This window comes from Neoarius graeffei, chromosome 14 (genome assembly GCF_027579695.1).
Source record: "Neoarius graeffei isolate fNeoGra1 chromosome 14, fNeoGra1.pri, whole genome shotgun sequence".
Classification (NCBI taxonomy): domain Eukaryota; kingdom Metazoa; phylum Chordata; class Actinopteri; order Siluriformes; family Ariidae; genus Neoarius; species Neoarius graeffei.
In genome coordinates this window covers 7,488,939-7,506,198 of record NC_083582.1, presented here as the reverse complement: position 1 = coordinate 7,506,198, position 17,260 = coordinate 7,488,939, and the positions used below count along the sequence as shown (strand labels likewise).

Below are 17,260 nucleotides of genomic sequence, written 5' to 3'. Positions count from 1 at the left end.
TGATCAAAAATTACACGCCATTTCACCCTGAAAATGTCCTAGAATGCAGGAAATGAAGTCTAAATTTCAAAAATTTTCTGGGGGGGCATGCCCCCAGACCCCCCTAGAGGGACTTCGCGCCTGCGGCGCTCGTCTTCGCACCTGCGGCGCTTATCAGGATTATATAAAATATTATTTTTGACTGGTAAATTTCTTTTTCTGCCTAATACCCTACCCGACAGCGTCCTCGTGTAAACGGACCCTTTAACTCAAGTAACATTTCAGTCAGTGACTTTGACTTTTACCAAAGTCATTTTTTGGAAGGGTACCAATACTTTTACTTGAGTGTGAGTTCCCAGTACTTTATACAACACTGACTGTTTCATAAAACAGAACAGCCAATCAGGTTCCGTATGCAAATCGGAGCCATGTAACGAAAACACCGCTTAACCAGGAAAACAGGGCGGGGCCTTCAAATTAGCATATTCACAGAACCCGGAATGTTTTTGTGAGCTGCGATGTCAAGCGGTTTATTATTCCGTACAGGAAAAAAAAAACAAAAAAAACAGGTCTTCAAAGCAGGTTACTGGTTTACAAAACTGTTAAGTCAGATGGTTAATGTGATAAAAAAAAAAAATCGTCACATCCTTTTTTATTTATTTTTAGAAGAACGTTGTGACTGGTGCACATCTGTTACAGCACACAGGACTGACAGGAAAAGCTTGTTCACTCAGCTGTACAGCTTTCTGCTTTTGTTTCACCTCAGCACTTTTATCCGCAGATTTGTTTAGTAGATAATTTTCAAAGAGCCTCAAACCCCCCAAAAAAACCCTACGACTTGCACCATTTCTCTATTTCGCCAAAGATCAGCTTTGACGCACGTTCTGTTTCAGACGTTCGTTCTTATTTCTGTACGTTTTCGAACCAAACAGAACACAAACATTTACGCTCAACAGCACAGTAAAGCTGCTTTAGGCCACGCCTCCTACGTATGCATCGATATCGTGACGAAATAAGCTGCGACGCTTTTCTGAGGACATCGCAGGTATCGTCATGTTCGTTTTACAACACAAAATTCAGAGCTGGAAATTCCTTCGCAAATATATCCACCGTATCGTGACACGCTGTGTATCGTGGATATCGTAAGTATTGTGACGCGATATGAAAAAAAAAATGTATATATCGTCCGCTTACATGCAGAGAAACTTTCGCAAGACAGATAGAGCGCGCGCTTCAATTCTGCGAGCACTCAACACCGAGACACGCCCACTTCCTTTCAGCAGTGTCTAGCTAGACGTCCACTGTACGCAAAATCGTCACCTCGTTCATTTCAAACTTCCAAGGAGTAGCGAAATGAAGGCACAAAGGATTATGGGATAGTGAGCAGTGAGAAACATTGAGAGAGAGAGAGAGAGAGAGAGCATGTTTCATGTTCTGTGATGATCCCTTGACTGCTTACTATCAAGTATTTTTATTTATCAGTCTGAAAAGAAAAAAAAAATGGTATTGAGGCATCTGTACTGATTATTAAAGATTATTTTCATATCATGTGACCGGTCCGAGAGACAGAATCCAAAGAAACAACAAGAACACCACCGGGCCTAAAACCGAACCTTGAGGGATACCGTATTGTACTAGTCTATTTTATGAAAAAGAATCTGCATTTACGCTAACAAATTGATAACGGTTACCCAGCTAGCCACGCCCATCCTGTTTGTACGACTCTAGTTCACAGGTCAGATCGGCGTGGCTCATTTATTCGCAGTGATACGAACGAGAGGAAGCTGTGACAAGCCACCATCCTCCAACTTCACCACCCTGTACAGCACCGACAGCGGGGGAAACCCCTGCACGCGGGTCTCGGGGTGAATAGGGTGTGTGTGGTGTGAGATTAGGTGATCAGTTTCAGGAATGTGTTTCACACCTTCACATTCAGTCACACACACACACACACACACATCAAGCTTTGTTGCTTCAGAGACAAAATATTTGGTTTGTAAATCAGGCTATATTTCACCTCCACCACTCTGTCCCTTACACACAGAGGAAACACACACACACACACACACACACACACACACACACTGAGCAAGACAGGCAGAGAAAGTAACAGCTGGACTGACAGGACAGCTGCCGTCATAGAAACATCACTTGGGGGAAAAAACAAGAACTACCTTCCACACATTCACTCTGAGGTTCCTTCACATTTGCATATCCATAAATATTGGTATTTTAATGAGGGTAGAGATGTTCCTGGATCAATTTGGGTTCTTTCTCATGGGGAACGTGGACTAAACAACGTACAACCCCATTTACGGAAAAGTCGGGACATTTTCCAAAATGCAACGGAAAACAAATAATCTGTGATTTGTTCATTACAACGTTCAGTCCTCAGAACTGGAACCGGATCGAGAACGGCTTTATCCGCCTCTGTGAATGCAAAAAACACGACTCGCGCCATCAATAACGTTTTGGAACGCGATGTGAAGCATGACGAGCGACTGTGTGTGTGTGTGACATCATCTCATCTGATGAGACTGCAGTGTTAGTGTAAGAGCCAGATGTGTGTTGCGTCACCTGTATCAGGTACATCTTGAGACCTGGACATGCGTCAGCAGACAGGGACTGTGCACTTCCACTCCATTACAAAGTGTGTTAACCGAACTGATCCTCCATTGCCCCTTTTCCACCAAAGCAGTTCCAGGGCTGGTTCGGGGCCAGTGCTTAGTTTGGAACCGGGTTTTCTGTTTCCACTGACAAAGAACTGGCTCTGGGGCCAGAAAAACCGGTTCCAGGCTAGCGCCAACTCTCTGCTGGGCCAGAGGAAAGAACCGCTTACGTCAGCGGGGGGGCGGAGTTGTTAAGACCAACAACAATAACAAGACCGCGAAAGATCGCCATTTTTAAGCGACGAGAGGCAGCAGCTGTACAAACGCGAAGTCAGCCATTATTATTATTGTTGTTTTTGCTTCGATATTCGCGCCAAGGTTTATGCAAACGTAGCGACGTAACTGACGTATACAGCGACATAATGACGTGGCTTCCCTTAGCACCATGAGCTATGGAAAAGCAAACTGGTTCTCAGCTGGCTCGCAAGTTGAACGAGTTGTGAACCAGCACCAGCACTGGCCCCGAACCAGTCCTGGAACTGATTTGGTGGAAAAGGGGTAACAGTAATCCACGTGCTAATTATCACCCAAAAAAATATATAAAAAACACCCCTCAAGGTTCCATCATTGCACCACACACCAGCGCACGACTGACGCCACGACCTGACAGGTTTCATCGGATTATCTTTAAAAAACAAACAAACAAACAAAAAAAAACACCCCACACCCACTAGCACATTAACACCACTGCTGTACCTCATACAGCAACTCCGCCCACTCTGTCAAATGCTATATAAAATCAACGCAAGACGATTTAAAAACACTAATTCGATCACGTATGAACAAGAACACGGCGAGTGGCAAAATAAATCTAACAGGAGGAGCCTCAGGAACTGGTTGTTTCTATGGAAACTAGGGCTGTAACGATATGCATATCAAAATCGAAATCGCGAGGGGGCGTCGTGGCTCAGGTGGTTAAGGCGCCATACCATGAATGCGGGCGACCCGGGTTCGATTCTGGCCCGAGGTCATTTCCCGATCCCTTCCCGTCTCTCTCTCCCGCTCATTTCCTGTCTCTACACTGTCCTATCCAATAAAGGTGCAAAAAGCCCAAAAAAATATCTTTAAAAAAAAAAAAAAAAAAAAAAAAAAATCGAAATCGCGATACGCAGAGCCACGATCCGTATCGCGATACAAGAAGGCAGAATCGCGGTACACCCTTTCAAACTTCTCCTCAGCCCAAAAACAGAGGCGCTTCCAAACTTCAATTTATGAATACTTTACTTTTTATTTAAATTACATTTTAAACTTACTTAAATTACTTTTATTTTTTTATATCTATTAGTAAGTCGTTTTTTTGCCGACCTGCGACAATCTTCTGCGAGTCACGCAACGTCCACACTTGCCACTGGCAGAGCATTCATTTCTTTTAAGCGCTCGCCATTCTGGTTGCGACGCAGGGAGCGAATCTGTAAACAAGCAGCTCATTGGCTGGCTAGGTGTGCCACAAGCCAATCACAATCACTTGACCGGAAAGGCATGCAGTGTTGCCAGATTGGGCGGGTTTAGGTGCTTTTTGGCTGGTTTTGAACATATTTTGGGGTGGAAAACGTTAGCAATATCTGGCAACACTGAAGGCATGTCTGCTTGGGCGGAAGCCTTCTGCGGCAGTTACATTTTGACACGCGAGCAATGTTTCACCATAAATATTCCGTAATTTCCATCTGTTTTCCGCGATCACAGAAAATCATTGGCCCTATGAGAGTGAGACAGTGAGAGAGCCCCCCCCCAAAAAAAAAAATCTTAACGGATTTACACGATTTGGAAAAATGACTTTTTCAGAACCGAAAAAACAGAGCTTCCGGCTCAACAGTATTATTTTGAGAAATAAAACAATCTTTGGATATACATTTGTTCATTTTTGCATACATATTACTCATTCTCTGCAGTGGTCTGAATTATTTGTTATTAAATAGTTAATGTAAGTAAGTAAATGTTAATAAGTCAAATTTACTACTTTAAAAAAACATTTAAAAAAAAATCGTGGGCGTATCGAATCGTGGGTCAAAAATCGCGATACGAATCGAATCGTGAGTCGGGTGTATCGTTACAGCCCTAATGGAAACGGCCACACCCGTCCATCTTCCTGCAAGTTCTTTCAAACCGAAAGTTGATATCGTCGGTATATTTCCTATGCAGATGATGCTGAGCCATAAAAACGACGTATGAAACCAAATCTTAAATCAAACGAGGTTTAGTATCCAATTAGATGTTTCGGTGGCTATTTAAATTGCTCTTTTTTGAAATCATTGCTATTAAGTTAAGTTGCTTTCGAAAGATGGTCCAAAATACGATTTATGAATTTCCGTTACTTTTTAAGTTTTGCTTTAAAAAAAAAAAAAGCAGTCTCCGGTCCAGCGAGTGCAGTTTTATATGGGAAAGAAACGAGCTGTAGGTTTTACCGAGCGTCTTCCTGAACCAGCCACAGTTCTTCTGGACGCTTTGACGGTCACGTCTTCATTTGGCACCAAAATCCAGTAGCTTTCATTACGTTTTCTTTTTAATCTGAAAAGTACTCGCTTACGTCTATAATATGCTGCTCAGATATAAACAAACATTTTTTTTTTCCTGTAACATTTAATTTTGTGCTGGGAAAAAAAAAAAGTTTGGAACTCTAAAATGTTTTGACTCGATAAACAGAAATCTATAAAACAAAGTTAGTATGAAAAAAACTAGGGGGCTAATACTTTTGCACAACACTGTGTATTGTATACACAACTTGAAGTCTGGATACTCGGTCATGAAACTGTAACGTGTAGGTGATTATTTTTTAAATCGTACTTTTAAAATAAATAGCTAGTTTGACTAGCCTAAAGGTTGTAATATCCGATACGTCTGATGCATGGTGCGTATCGGAGCGAGGTTCATGAGGCACGTTAAAATCGAGGATTTGGTGTCGTTATACTTTAGTCTTAGTTTTACAATCATCTTTAACTCATCTGACCGTAAGGCTGATGATCTGTTGCCATGGCGCGGCGTCCGTCGTCTACAATTCGGTTAAATCGTATCTCCTCCGCCAGTTCGCCACAGATTTCCGTTCCGACTGTTTTGTTTGAAGGAACTCATCACTCGGCACAAAACTTGGTCATTGTTTTGTCAAATTTTTTGCTAACGAGTTCCTAATTAGGTCAAATTACTGAATTTTCCAGGCCTCTCATTAGAATTCCATCTCTTCTCCGATTTCGGTTCTGATCGATCTTTCCTTGAGGAACAAAACTTGATTGTTTTGTTTGTCGATTTTCCTGTTCTAGTTTTACAAGTTGTTTATGTTCAGTTAAATCGTATCTCCTTCCTCGGTTCTCGATGGATTTCAGTTCGGATTGTTACTTCGCCCGGGACGGACTCCACCAGGGGGCGAGGTATTGTTTTTGGTGGGGTTTCTTTGTTTTTTGTTAGCAGCATGGCGGGAAAACGGCTGGACCAACCTTCATGAAACTTTCAGGATAGATGGGCATTGGTCTCAAATAGAACCCCCAACATTTTGAGGGTCATCCGGTCAGGATCAAAGTCAAAATGTTCATCTTTCAATTCTGCTTCCATTGATATGCTACATGACGGGGTCTCTCTCATAGTTTTCTTAGCGGTCGGGGGTCAAATGTCGGGGAGGGGGGGGGTCAAGGTCAAGGGTTTTCAGAGGCTCATAACTGGGAAACGGTTCAAGATAGACAGATATTATCGACAGATAGGAAGTCATTTATGGGCTTTCAGTTGCCACCATGACCTTTGACTCAAGGTCATGGGTTTTCATCGGACTATAACCTGACAGCTGATGATTGAGAAATATTAGCATTATCAGCGTATACCGTAGGTAGTCTTATATGGGCTTTCATTTAGCACCATGAATGTTGACCTTGAAATGTCAAACTGAAGGTCACGGATTCACCTTGTAAAGTGAACAGGCCAGACTGCCGGGCGAGGTTTGTTTTGCCTGGCAACACTTGTTTTGTTTGAAAAGAACTCGACCTTCTGCACAACACTTGGTCGTTGTATTGTCAAGAGCTGCTAATTAGGCCACTTTAACAAGTTTTGGGATTTCTCATTGCATCTCCTTTTGCAGCTCTCGCCTGATTTCAGTTCTGATTGATGTTTTGGGTCGATCTTCCCTCGGGGAACAAAACTTGGTCATTTCTTGATTCGTCAATTTGTTGACCAGTTTGTTTACTTTCAGTTAAATCGTCTCCACCGTCAGTCCTCGATGGATTTCAGTCCTGATTGTTTTATTTGAAAGAACACGACGTTCTGCACAACGCGCGGCCGTTGTCTCATCTCATCTCATTATCTCTAGCCGCTTTATCCTTCTACAGGGTCGCAGGCGAGCTGGATCCTATCCCAGCTGACTACGGGCGAAAGGCGGGGTACACCCTGGACAAGTCGCCAGGTCATCACAGGGCTGACACATAGACACAGACAACCATTCACACTCACATTCACACCTACGGTCAATTTAGAGTCACCAGTTAACCTAACCTGCATGTCTTTGGACTGTGGGGGAAACCGGAGCACCCGGAGGAAACCCACGCGGACACGGGGAGAACATGCAAACTCCACACAGAAAGGCCCTCGCCGGCCACGGGGCTCGAACCCAGGACCTTCTTGCTGTGAGGCGACAGCGCTAACCACTACACCACCGTGCCGCCCCGCGGCCGTTGTATTGCCAATTTTTTGTGAACAAATTAGTCATTAGTTCAACTTAACACATTTTCTTCTGACTAGAATTTAGGGCTGGGTTCAAAAGATCGATCCACGATCTGATATCGATTCACGTTCAAAAAAAAATACGAGATCGATTCAAAAATGTGTGGATCGATCTCTTCCAGGTGGCTATAGGCACTATTTTCTCGACCGCGCAAGGACCGCTATAAAAAGCGGATGCCGGCAAACGAAACCGAAACTTAAGAACGCGAGATGGCTGAAGCTGCACAGCTAAAATCACCGCCTGGCCTGAAAGCTGATGTATGGCTTTACTTTGGATTCAAACGTTACGAGGACAGAGACGAACTCGACAGAACAAAAGCAGTGTGCAAACTGTGCCACATAGAGGTAAAATATAGTGGCAATACAACCAGTCTCCGCAACCACTTATCCAGGCGCCACGCCGACACAGTTTCAGCTAAACCTGCGGCGAATCAAACTGCACTGGAGAAGGCATTTGGTGTTAAATTACATGCACAAACACATATGGAGCTGTTCCTGTCAATAGGGACAGGGTTTTTTTACTTTAAAGTGACAATCCAGCAATATCTAAGTAAATCGATATCAAATCGGATCGTGACCTTATGAATCGGAATCGAATCGATCCAGGAAATCTGGATCGATTCCCAGCCCTAGTAGAATTGTATCTCCTCTCATTTATCATGCGAATCCAGTTCTGATCGATGGTTTGGGGTCGAGCTTCCTTCGGGGAACAAAATTTAGTCCTTTGTTGATTTTCCCGTCGTGGACAGTTTGTCGTGGAGGTTGGTCCTCTCTCATCGTCACATTTCAGTTCTGGTAGTCATGAGGGGTGTTCACACGGCAACTTTTACTCCGGTGTCGCGCCGGGGCTGCCCCGGTAGAGCGTTCACACGGTACAAAGTTATAGCGGTGTCGCCCCTGAAAGCTGCTTAAACCGGTGCAAATCTAACCCTGCTCGGGAGGCGGTTTAAGAAATTTACTCCGGAGTAAATGCTAGTTTGCGGGGCAGCACCGATATAAAATGGGCCGTCTGAACGCTACAGGGGTAGACTCGCTACGCGTGAGGAGAGTTGATTACATACGGCCATTGCATAATTTGCATCCTGGTATTCTGCGCTTCCAAAATGGCGAATATCAACAACAACAGAGCTGTGTGTCTTCCAGTGTTGCCAGATTGGGCGGTTTTAAGTGCATTTTGGCGGATTTGAACATATTTTGGGCTGGAAAACGTCAGCAGTATCTGGCAACACTGGTGTCTTCATCCACGTTGTTTTCCCGGCGCTTGGTGATGCCATGACAACCGGGAAAAGGAAGTCCATTTTCACGCATGCGCATATTTCATTTCCGCATTATTACTATCGTATAGCACGGTCGCAAAAACTGCCGTGTGAACGCAAGTGGGGCTGCACCGGTACTAACACGCTTCTCTCTAGTAAGCAGGTTTGTGACGTGTGAACGCTCCACAAAATTTGCACCGGTGTAAGATATATCGCAACAAAATACATCGGTGCAGCATCGATGCAAACATGTGCCGTGTGAACACCCCTGTGGTTGCTTTGATGGCAGGACAGATGAGCGACTATGCTCTTGACGTTCTGGTTTAAACTTTGTTAAAAGCACTGAAGTGAAATGTAATGAAATGGAACGTGTGCGTTTGTTTACTCATCAGGTCAGAGCAAAGAGCACGTGAATGAAGTCATTTACTCCGACTTATAAACTCAAGCACACGTGGCAGCTCGGGACACAAACGAACACGGCTGTGCAAGCGACACTGCACGATCGTCAAAAAAAGACAGACAGGAAGAAGCACACTTGCGATGTGAAAGGTCGGGATGTGGCGTGCACCCAGGCGTGCAACGAGCGCACTTCTGCCTTTCATACTCACTTCTTCCTTTCAGGTTTGGCTATGAGCTCGATACATGACACAAAACAGGTTTCTGTTTTAATCAGAGCGAGTCAAAACGAAGGGGGGAAAAAAAAAATCATCAAAAAAACGTACAGGCGGTTAAAAATAAAAACCACACATGCCCCAGAGTTAGCAAATAAGCTGAAAAACATCTCATATTTGTATATTCTCCAGATAATAGCATGGAAATGACGCTGATGATAGAACACCGTCTTTCACAGCTGCGTTACTTATCCGGCTTGGAACTTGGCTAGCTCGCATCTCATTTCCATTTAATTAGCAAACTTTTCTTTTTAACCTCTGCTGAAGTTAAGCTTGTCGCAAAGAAGCGTAAACTCCTCTGACTGTTCCAGAGAAGCTCTGACGCTGGAGACTCCTTCCTTCGATGTTAAATAAACATTTCCTCGCAGATCACAGACCAACAATCATGTTCCTTACTAGAGGAATTTGAACGAGCGCGTCGGTTATAAATAAAGCCGTCAGAGCTGCTGTTATAGAAAAAGAATCACCTTTATTAATGACCAATCCGAATCCAGCGGGGGCGTGGCGTAAATTAATTGCTGGACGGAAGGAAAACACTAACATTCTATAGTGTTAGTCAGGATGTGTGTTTCGAGCTCTGCACTACACTGATATGGTCTACGGGAAACTCCACGTCTCGAATGTTTTACTAGCAGCAGCAGCAGCAGCTGTGGATCAGCCCGCGTACTCCTGTTTACAAGCATGACTTCTGATTCATTTCTGATATTCAGAGAAGTCTGCTATTTACATCGATTTTCTCTTCGATTTGGTTCAGTGACCTAAAAACCATTCCTTCTGTCAAGTGTGTCGAGAGGAGCGGAATCTAAAGCATGCAGATGGTGACTCAAACCAACACACACACACACACACACACACACACACACACACACACACACACACACAGAGGCATGGTAAAATATCCGGTATGATACCCTCAGCAGTAAACTTTCTCACACACACACACACACACACACACACACACACACGTGCGTGCATTCAAGCTTGGCATCGCCATTTAACACAAGTAGTGGACTGTATTTATTTTATTTGTGTGCACAGATAATTGAAAACACTAGGGCTGTAACGATATGTGTATCGAAATCGAAATCGCGATACGCAGAGCCACGATCCGTATCGCGATACAAGAAGGCAGAATCGCGGTACACCCTTTCAAACTTCTCCTCAGCCCAAAAACAGAGGCGCTTCCAAACTTCAATTTATGAATACTTTACTTTTTATTTAAATTACATTTTAAACTTACTTAAATTACTTTTATTTTTTTATATCTATTAGTAAGTCGTTTTTTCGCCGACCTGCGACAATCTTCTGCGAGTCACGCAACGTCCACACTCGCCACTGGCAGAGCATTCATTTCTTTTAAGCGGTCGCCATTCTGGTTGCGACGCGGGGAGCGAATCTGTAAACAAGCAGCTCATTGGCTGGCTAGGTGTGCCACAAGCCAATCACAATCACTTGACCGGAAAGGCATGCAGTGTTGCCAGATTGGGCGGGTTTAGGTGCTTTTTGGCTGGTTTTGAACATATTTTGGGGTGGAAAACGTTAGCAATATCTGGCAACACTGAAGGCATGTCTGCTTGGGCGGAAGCCTTCTGCGGCAGTTACATTTTGACACGCGAGCAACGTTTCACCATAAAAATTCCGTAATTTCCATCTGTTTTCCGCGATCACAGAAAATCATCGGCCCTATGAGAGTGAGACAGTGAGAGAGCCACCCCCCCAAAAAAAATCTTAACAGATTTACACGATTTGGAAAAATGACTTTTTCAGAACCGAAAAAACAGAGCTTCCGGCTCAACAGTATTATTTTGAGAAATAAAACAATCTTTGGATATACATTTGTTCATTTTTGCATACATATTACTCATTCTCTGCAGTGGTCTGAATTATTTGTTATTAAATAGTTAATGTAAGTAAGTAAGTAAATGTTAATAAGTCAAATTTACTACTTTAAAAAAACATTTAAAAAAAAATCGTGGGCGTATCGAATCGTGGGTCAAAAATCGCGATACAAATCGAATCGTGAGTTGGGTGTATCGTTACAGCCCTAGAAAACACGGTCCGCCATTTTGAAGCATCAGTAAGCGGATACCGTACTGACCATAATGACCACTCTGATCGTCCATGGGCTAACGACGAGCGAGCGGCAAATATGACCCAGAGCGTCAGCGACACAGTAGCTCACACGGCCGTACCAAAAATCACAAAACCACGGCGCGCAGACGAATTAGATCTTCCGAGCAAAACAATCAGAATCAAAATGCGCTGAAATCTCAGGGCGGAGTAGCGATTTTTGTGGACGGACGCCGGACGCCGCGTGATGCTAAATATACAGTTGTGCTCATAAGTTTACATACCCTGGCAGAATTTTTGCTTTCTTGGCCTTTTTTCATAGCCTAGTAAACTAGACCCACCCGCCTAGCGGCCAAAAATATTTTTGCCTAGCGAGTGGGTCTAGCCTCGCACCATATAAACAAAAACACCCCGGGCATCAAATCGTGCCCGCCAATCACAACGCAAGGTTTTTGTTTGGATTCTTTGGGCGGGCTTTTGCAGGAGTGACGACAAGGCTGCGCGACGCTGGAGAAAGCACAACAGGAAAGATGGCTACCGCTAGTGAACAGCGCGCGTTTGACTCCGCTTTGGAATCAGTTTTAGAAGAATTAGACTTGGAGTTTTGGTTGAAACATGAGCAGGAAGAGGCTCTCCGCTCATTCCTTTTCAAGAAGGGCGTTTTCGCTGTTTTGCCGACCGGCTATGGCAAAAGTCTGATCTACCAGCTGGCTCCGCTCGTAGCCAAAAGGATGGGGCTAGTTTGTGCAGTACGAAGAATTAATAAACAGCTTTGAAACATTACTTTTTGATTGTTTCTTATTTTCCCGTTATTTTAAATTTAAGGGAAATTATTTCACCAAACACCACTAAATAAAAACTCTCAAAAACAGTTTAAGCAAACACTTGAAAAAAAAAAAAGAGTGTATGTTAAGTATGTGGTACAGACTCCAAACTTGTGGTCATTATCTCCAAACTTCTTAATATCTAGAACCTGTTTATTAATTAATACGCATTTTGAAAAATTATTTATTTCAAGGCCTCCCCCACTGCTTTCTGTCGCTCTGACTACGTCACAGTCACTGTTGCGCTGATTGGTCAGAGCGTTGGCCTATACGCACAGAGACCGTTTGAAAGACGGCGGTTTGTTCCTCCTACCCGCTTCGGAAATGTCTACGGATCGAGGCCAGACTAAATATTCACATTTAGTCTGGCTTGCCAGGCTAATCTAGAGTGTCTGTCAGAATATGATGGTAGACGTTAGTTTGTCTGTCAGATTTTGATGATAGAAACCGATGTGTTTCTATTGTCATTTAGCACGTCTGTCATGTCAGGCTTTTATTAATTAGTTACCACGACTACTGTCCTAAAATTTACTGTGAATGTCCAAGACCCCAAATGCTACTAGAAAAACTTAATAGAATGATCAAAATAATCAATTCAGCAATTTAAGGAGATGGGACTTAACTGGCCTCTGTTATGGTAGAATCTGCCAATAGCTCATCGCCCTACGCCCAGTGAGCTAAAAAGAACAAGAGTGCTCTGAGAGCACAGTATCCCCCGCTGGAAACGCGGCCATAACGCTGGTAAAGCGCGACTGAATTGAACGAAACTGGAATCTGCGTATTACCGACATATAACAAAGAATCCTGTCAAGTTTTGTGAAATTCCTCCAAAAATTGTGAGAGGAGTTGATTTCAGAAGGTCAGCACCCTTCCTGGGACGGATGGACGGACATCGCCACGACATCATCCCCCTTTCAGCCAGCGGGGGGTAAAAATTGCGAGGGAAGTTGATTTCAGAAAGCAAGCACACCTTGATGAAATTGCCAAAGTGCAAGTTTGTTAATAATAGAGGGCGTAATTCTGGGAAAATTTGCCCAAATTAAACGAAATTTCAATCTGCGTATAACTGTCATATCGCAAAGCCTTTTACCAAGTCTGGTGAAATTCCTCCACACACTGTGAGAGGAGGTGATTTCATTAGAACGTACACCCTCATGAAATTGTCAAAGTATTAATTATTTAATCACGGCTCAAAACTCTGGGAAAATTTTCACAAACCAAATTAAATCGCAATCTGCGTATTACCGTCATATAACAAGGCCTTTTATGGAATCAATTTTGTGCCAAAATGTTCATACAATACTTTTGAAATATCGAACAAAAACGACAAATCAAAATTAAAAAAAAAAAGTCAATTTTTTTTAGACTGGCAAACAAATTATTCGTGTAATCGTGCAAAATATCAGTCTATTACTCTTCAGAAACCTTTTATTTTTGTTCCGCGTCTTTCTCAGTTTTGCTTGACGTAATTTATTTTGGTTGCGATTCCAGCTTTCTCGTTTGCGCTCCCTGACTTTTTGCTTGCAGTTTTGGCACAAACTTCCCGTGTGGGTGGGCTGTCCAGGAATGCATTCCCATTGGCTAACTTGTGTTTGACTGACAGCTACGCTCAGCCATTCCCTACTCGGATTCTGGCGGACTGTTTGCCGAGTGACCGATCCATTGACGGTAAACAAGGATCGAGTGGACTTCAGTGGCGACTATGATATTGAATTTACACTTAGTTGAATTAATTCAGTATCATAGTCGCCACTGAAGTCCACTCGATCCTTGTTTACCGTCAATGGATCGCTCACTCGTCAAACAGTCCGCCAGAATCCGAGTAGGGAATGGCTGAGCGTAGCTGTCAGTCAAACACAAGTTAGCCAATGGGAATGCATTCCTGGACAGCCCGCCCACACGTGAAGTTTGTGCCAAAACTGCAAGCAAAAAGTCAGGGAGCGCAAATGAGAAAGCTGGAATCGCAACCAAAATAAATTACGTCAAACAAAACTGAGAAAGACGCGGAACAAAAATAAAAGGTTTCTGAAGAGTAATAGACTGATATTTTGCACGATTACACGAATAATTTGTTTGCCAGTCTAAAAAAAATTGACTTTTTTTTTTGAATTTTGATTTAACGTTTTTGTTTGATATTTCAAAAGTATTGTATGAACATTTTGCCACAAAATTGATTCCATAGCCTTTTACCAAGCTTCGAGAAATTCGTCCAGAAATCATGAGAGGAGTTGATGTCAGAAGGAGAGTACCCTTGCCGGGACGGATGGAAATTGCCACGACATAATCCCCCTTCGGACCTTTCAGCCAGCGAGTGATAAAAACATTAAACCAGATGCACATTTTATACGTTTAGCGTAACTACACTGTGACCAACAAGCCCCAATCCAAGCACAAACGAGTTCTCCATATCTATGACGTCGTGACAAAAATTACCTAAACAGGACGACGAGATAGATTTTACGTTCATGTAAACGTTCCTCTTTAGCGGTTATTCAAACCATCAGCATGGAATCAATGTTTCCGCAAAGAAAATCAAGCTTTGTCAAATCGCAGACTTCGATTTTTTTTGGAATTTGAAGCTCCACATACCATCAGAAGAGCTTCCTCAATCCGTCGCTTTAATAACTAGCGTTTACGTTTCCTTCTCCTTCTGCTTGGAAGGTTTCCTGATCCAAAACCCCCTCATGTTTACTTTTATAATTGATCTTGGCTGCCATTTGTCAAGCTTGATGTAGACAACATTTGAAACTGAACATGGGCGGAGCCTGAGATCGAATACAAACACGAATACTTGTTAGCATAGCGTGAACCATTCCGGTAAAATCAACAGTTTATACTATATTCTACTGTAAAAGCTTCGAGCTCACCTGAGTCATCTTAGCCAAATCGAGCGAAGGCCTCTGTTTGTGGGGTTCATCCGGTCGGCGGCGCTTCATCCCAATTTTCTGGTCGTTCAGTACGCAAGGCTGCGACTGGCTCCGTGCGAGTCCTCCCGCCTCGGAGGCGGAGTCTGGAGAACCGGCCTCTGGGGTGGCGTCGGTCTCAGCCAGGCAAATCCTCTCGTGAGAATAGCAGAGTGGGCGGGGCGGGTCGAAAGTCACGGCTGTGAAGGACTGAGGAAACGGCGTCTCTGGAAGGTTGGAGCGGATGGGGAAGCTGAAACTGGAGCTTCGCTGCATGCTGGAGAAAATGGAAGAGGATGAAGATGAAGACGAGGGTAAAATTGCACCCCCGCTGTGGCAGCGTCGTTTTTCCACGGCTGTCCAAAGGCGCGAGGCCTGCGGACGCCACGCCGAACGCCAGCTCAGCTCGTCCGAGCAGGACCGAGAGCGGCACTGTCGCTTGCTGGGTGAAGGAGCTTCGCTCAAGCTCAGGTCCCGCAGAAGGCCACTGATAGAGCTGGTGCTGCTCGCGCCCGAGTCCCACAGACTCTCCAGACTCGAACCCACAGGACGCTGGCCAACGCTAACCAAGTCTGAAAACAAGCGCAAACAAGGACCAATAAGAACAGAGCGAGAAATCTTACACTGACCATCTTCAGCTGGTTAGAACGTTCTGGTAAAATCTTCAGCGTGAACTGTACAAAGCAACGAACGCGTGGTTCTTTGGTGCAAATCACAGTGTCTGCTTTCATGTTTTGAAGTACGTGCTTAAAAAGATACAGGTTTTCTCCTTTAGTCTTTTAAACTAGTACTTTAACCACTAAACTTCAAATAACCTCACGTTTTGGAAGGCAGCGAGTCGGCACCATAACGGACAAAGCCTCTGTGACGTCACTCGTAGGATCTCTGAAGAGCGAGTTTGAAGCTAAAAAAAACCAAGGAGGCTACAGGTGTCACCATCTTGGCAGCACCCGACTCCGCCCAACTCCTAGCTAGTCCATAAACGGAGAAAAGGGCGGGGATAGCGAAACCTGAGCGCTGGAATAGTATGGCTAGAACACGCCTACTAACTTCGAAGCTAACAAGCTACTGGGTAAACTAAAAGAAGCTGCTGCATAAGATACCAGAGACTCAGATTGTTTTGCAGGTCAAGGGGCCCACAGGGCCCCTGCTGGGAAAAAACAGGGGCCCATTTCTACAATGGGGGGCCCAGTGATTATCCTTCAGATGAAGCGAACCTAGTGAGTGAAGCGAGCCCAATGAACAGCTGGGGCAGCCCAGGGGCTGTTTTTTCTTCTCAATTCTGTTTTTTTTTTGTATTAGAAGCCATATGAAGCAATGTAGATGACAAAAATCAATGCTTCAACCAAATATACTGAGATATCGTTTAATCAGTGGCAATATTTTGGAATTCAACCACAGGCCACTATATATCACATCTATATTATCTCCTCCTTGTAAATTATAGCACAAGAACGGGTTTGTTTTTTGCATGCTGTGACGGTCTAATTCTGCTCGTCTCTAATCATCTCTACTTCTAATTTCAGAGAATCAGATGGGATACTGAATCTTCAGTCTTGGGTTCAGATTCCGGCTATGAAGTTTGAAAATTAATCATGTCTGATAATAATGATACAACAGTTGATTAAATCATCAGAATCTTTCGAATATTCGTACATAGACTGTAAGGCGCCACCTAGCAAAAGACTTGGATCAGGTTTTACTCGCTTGGGACGCTACAAACGGGGCGGCGTAAATACACAAACGGGTCCGAACTAGGGGTCGACCGATAATCGGCCTGGCCGATATAGCGGGCCGATATTCTGCATTTTTAGGGTTATCGGTATCGGCCATAATTTCCACCGATATGCCGATAACATGCCTTTTTGCAGCCATTTCGTTCCTAACGCGACTGTCACTGCACGTCCTTTCCTGCACTCGCCTCTCTGAGTTCAAGAACACGGTCCCGCCCACCACAACATCTGATTTGTTTGGCACAAGAGATATAGCCAATCGACACGTGTAGCTAAACGCTGTGAACTGTTTCAAGGCGGCCGTACGGGCACTCGGGCAGAAGCAGATCCCACTTCAAGGTAAGGACACGTTGCTTTTGCCGCAATAAGTCACAAACACACAAGTTGCAAAAACACATCATCATTATATGTTTACATTCTTCATCTACTACTCGTTAAAATTGTCCATTTGCATCTGTGT

The 17,260-nt window shown here is 43.9% G+C and overlaps 1 protein-coding gene across 2 annotated transcripts in view; it reads right to left on the bottom strand.

The window, feature by feature from the left end:
• fam53b (family with sequence similarity 53 member B) overlaps positions 1-17,260 on the bottom strand; it is a 98,029-nt gene that overhangs the window by 7,389 nt on the left and 73,380 nt on the right. For both annotated transcript variants that reach the window (XM_060939211.1, XM_060939210.1), the window contains one exon: positions 15,032-15,639. In XM_060939211.1, the coding sequence (XP_060795194.1) occupies positions 15,032-15,639 (608 nt within the window). The remainder of the gene's footprint in view (positions 1-15,031; positions 15,640-17,260) is intronic.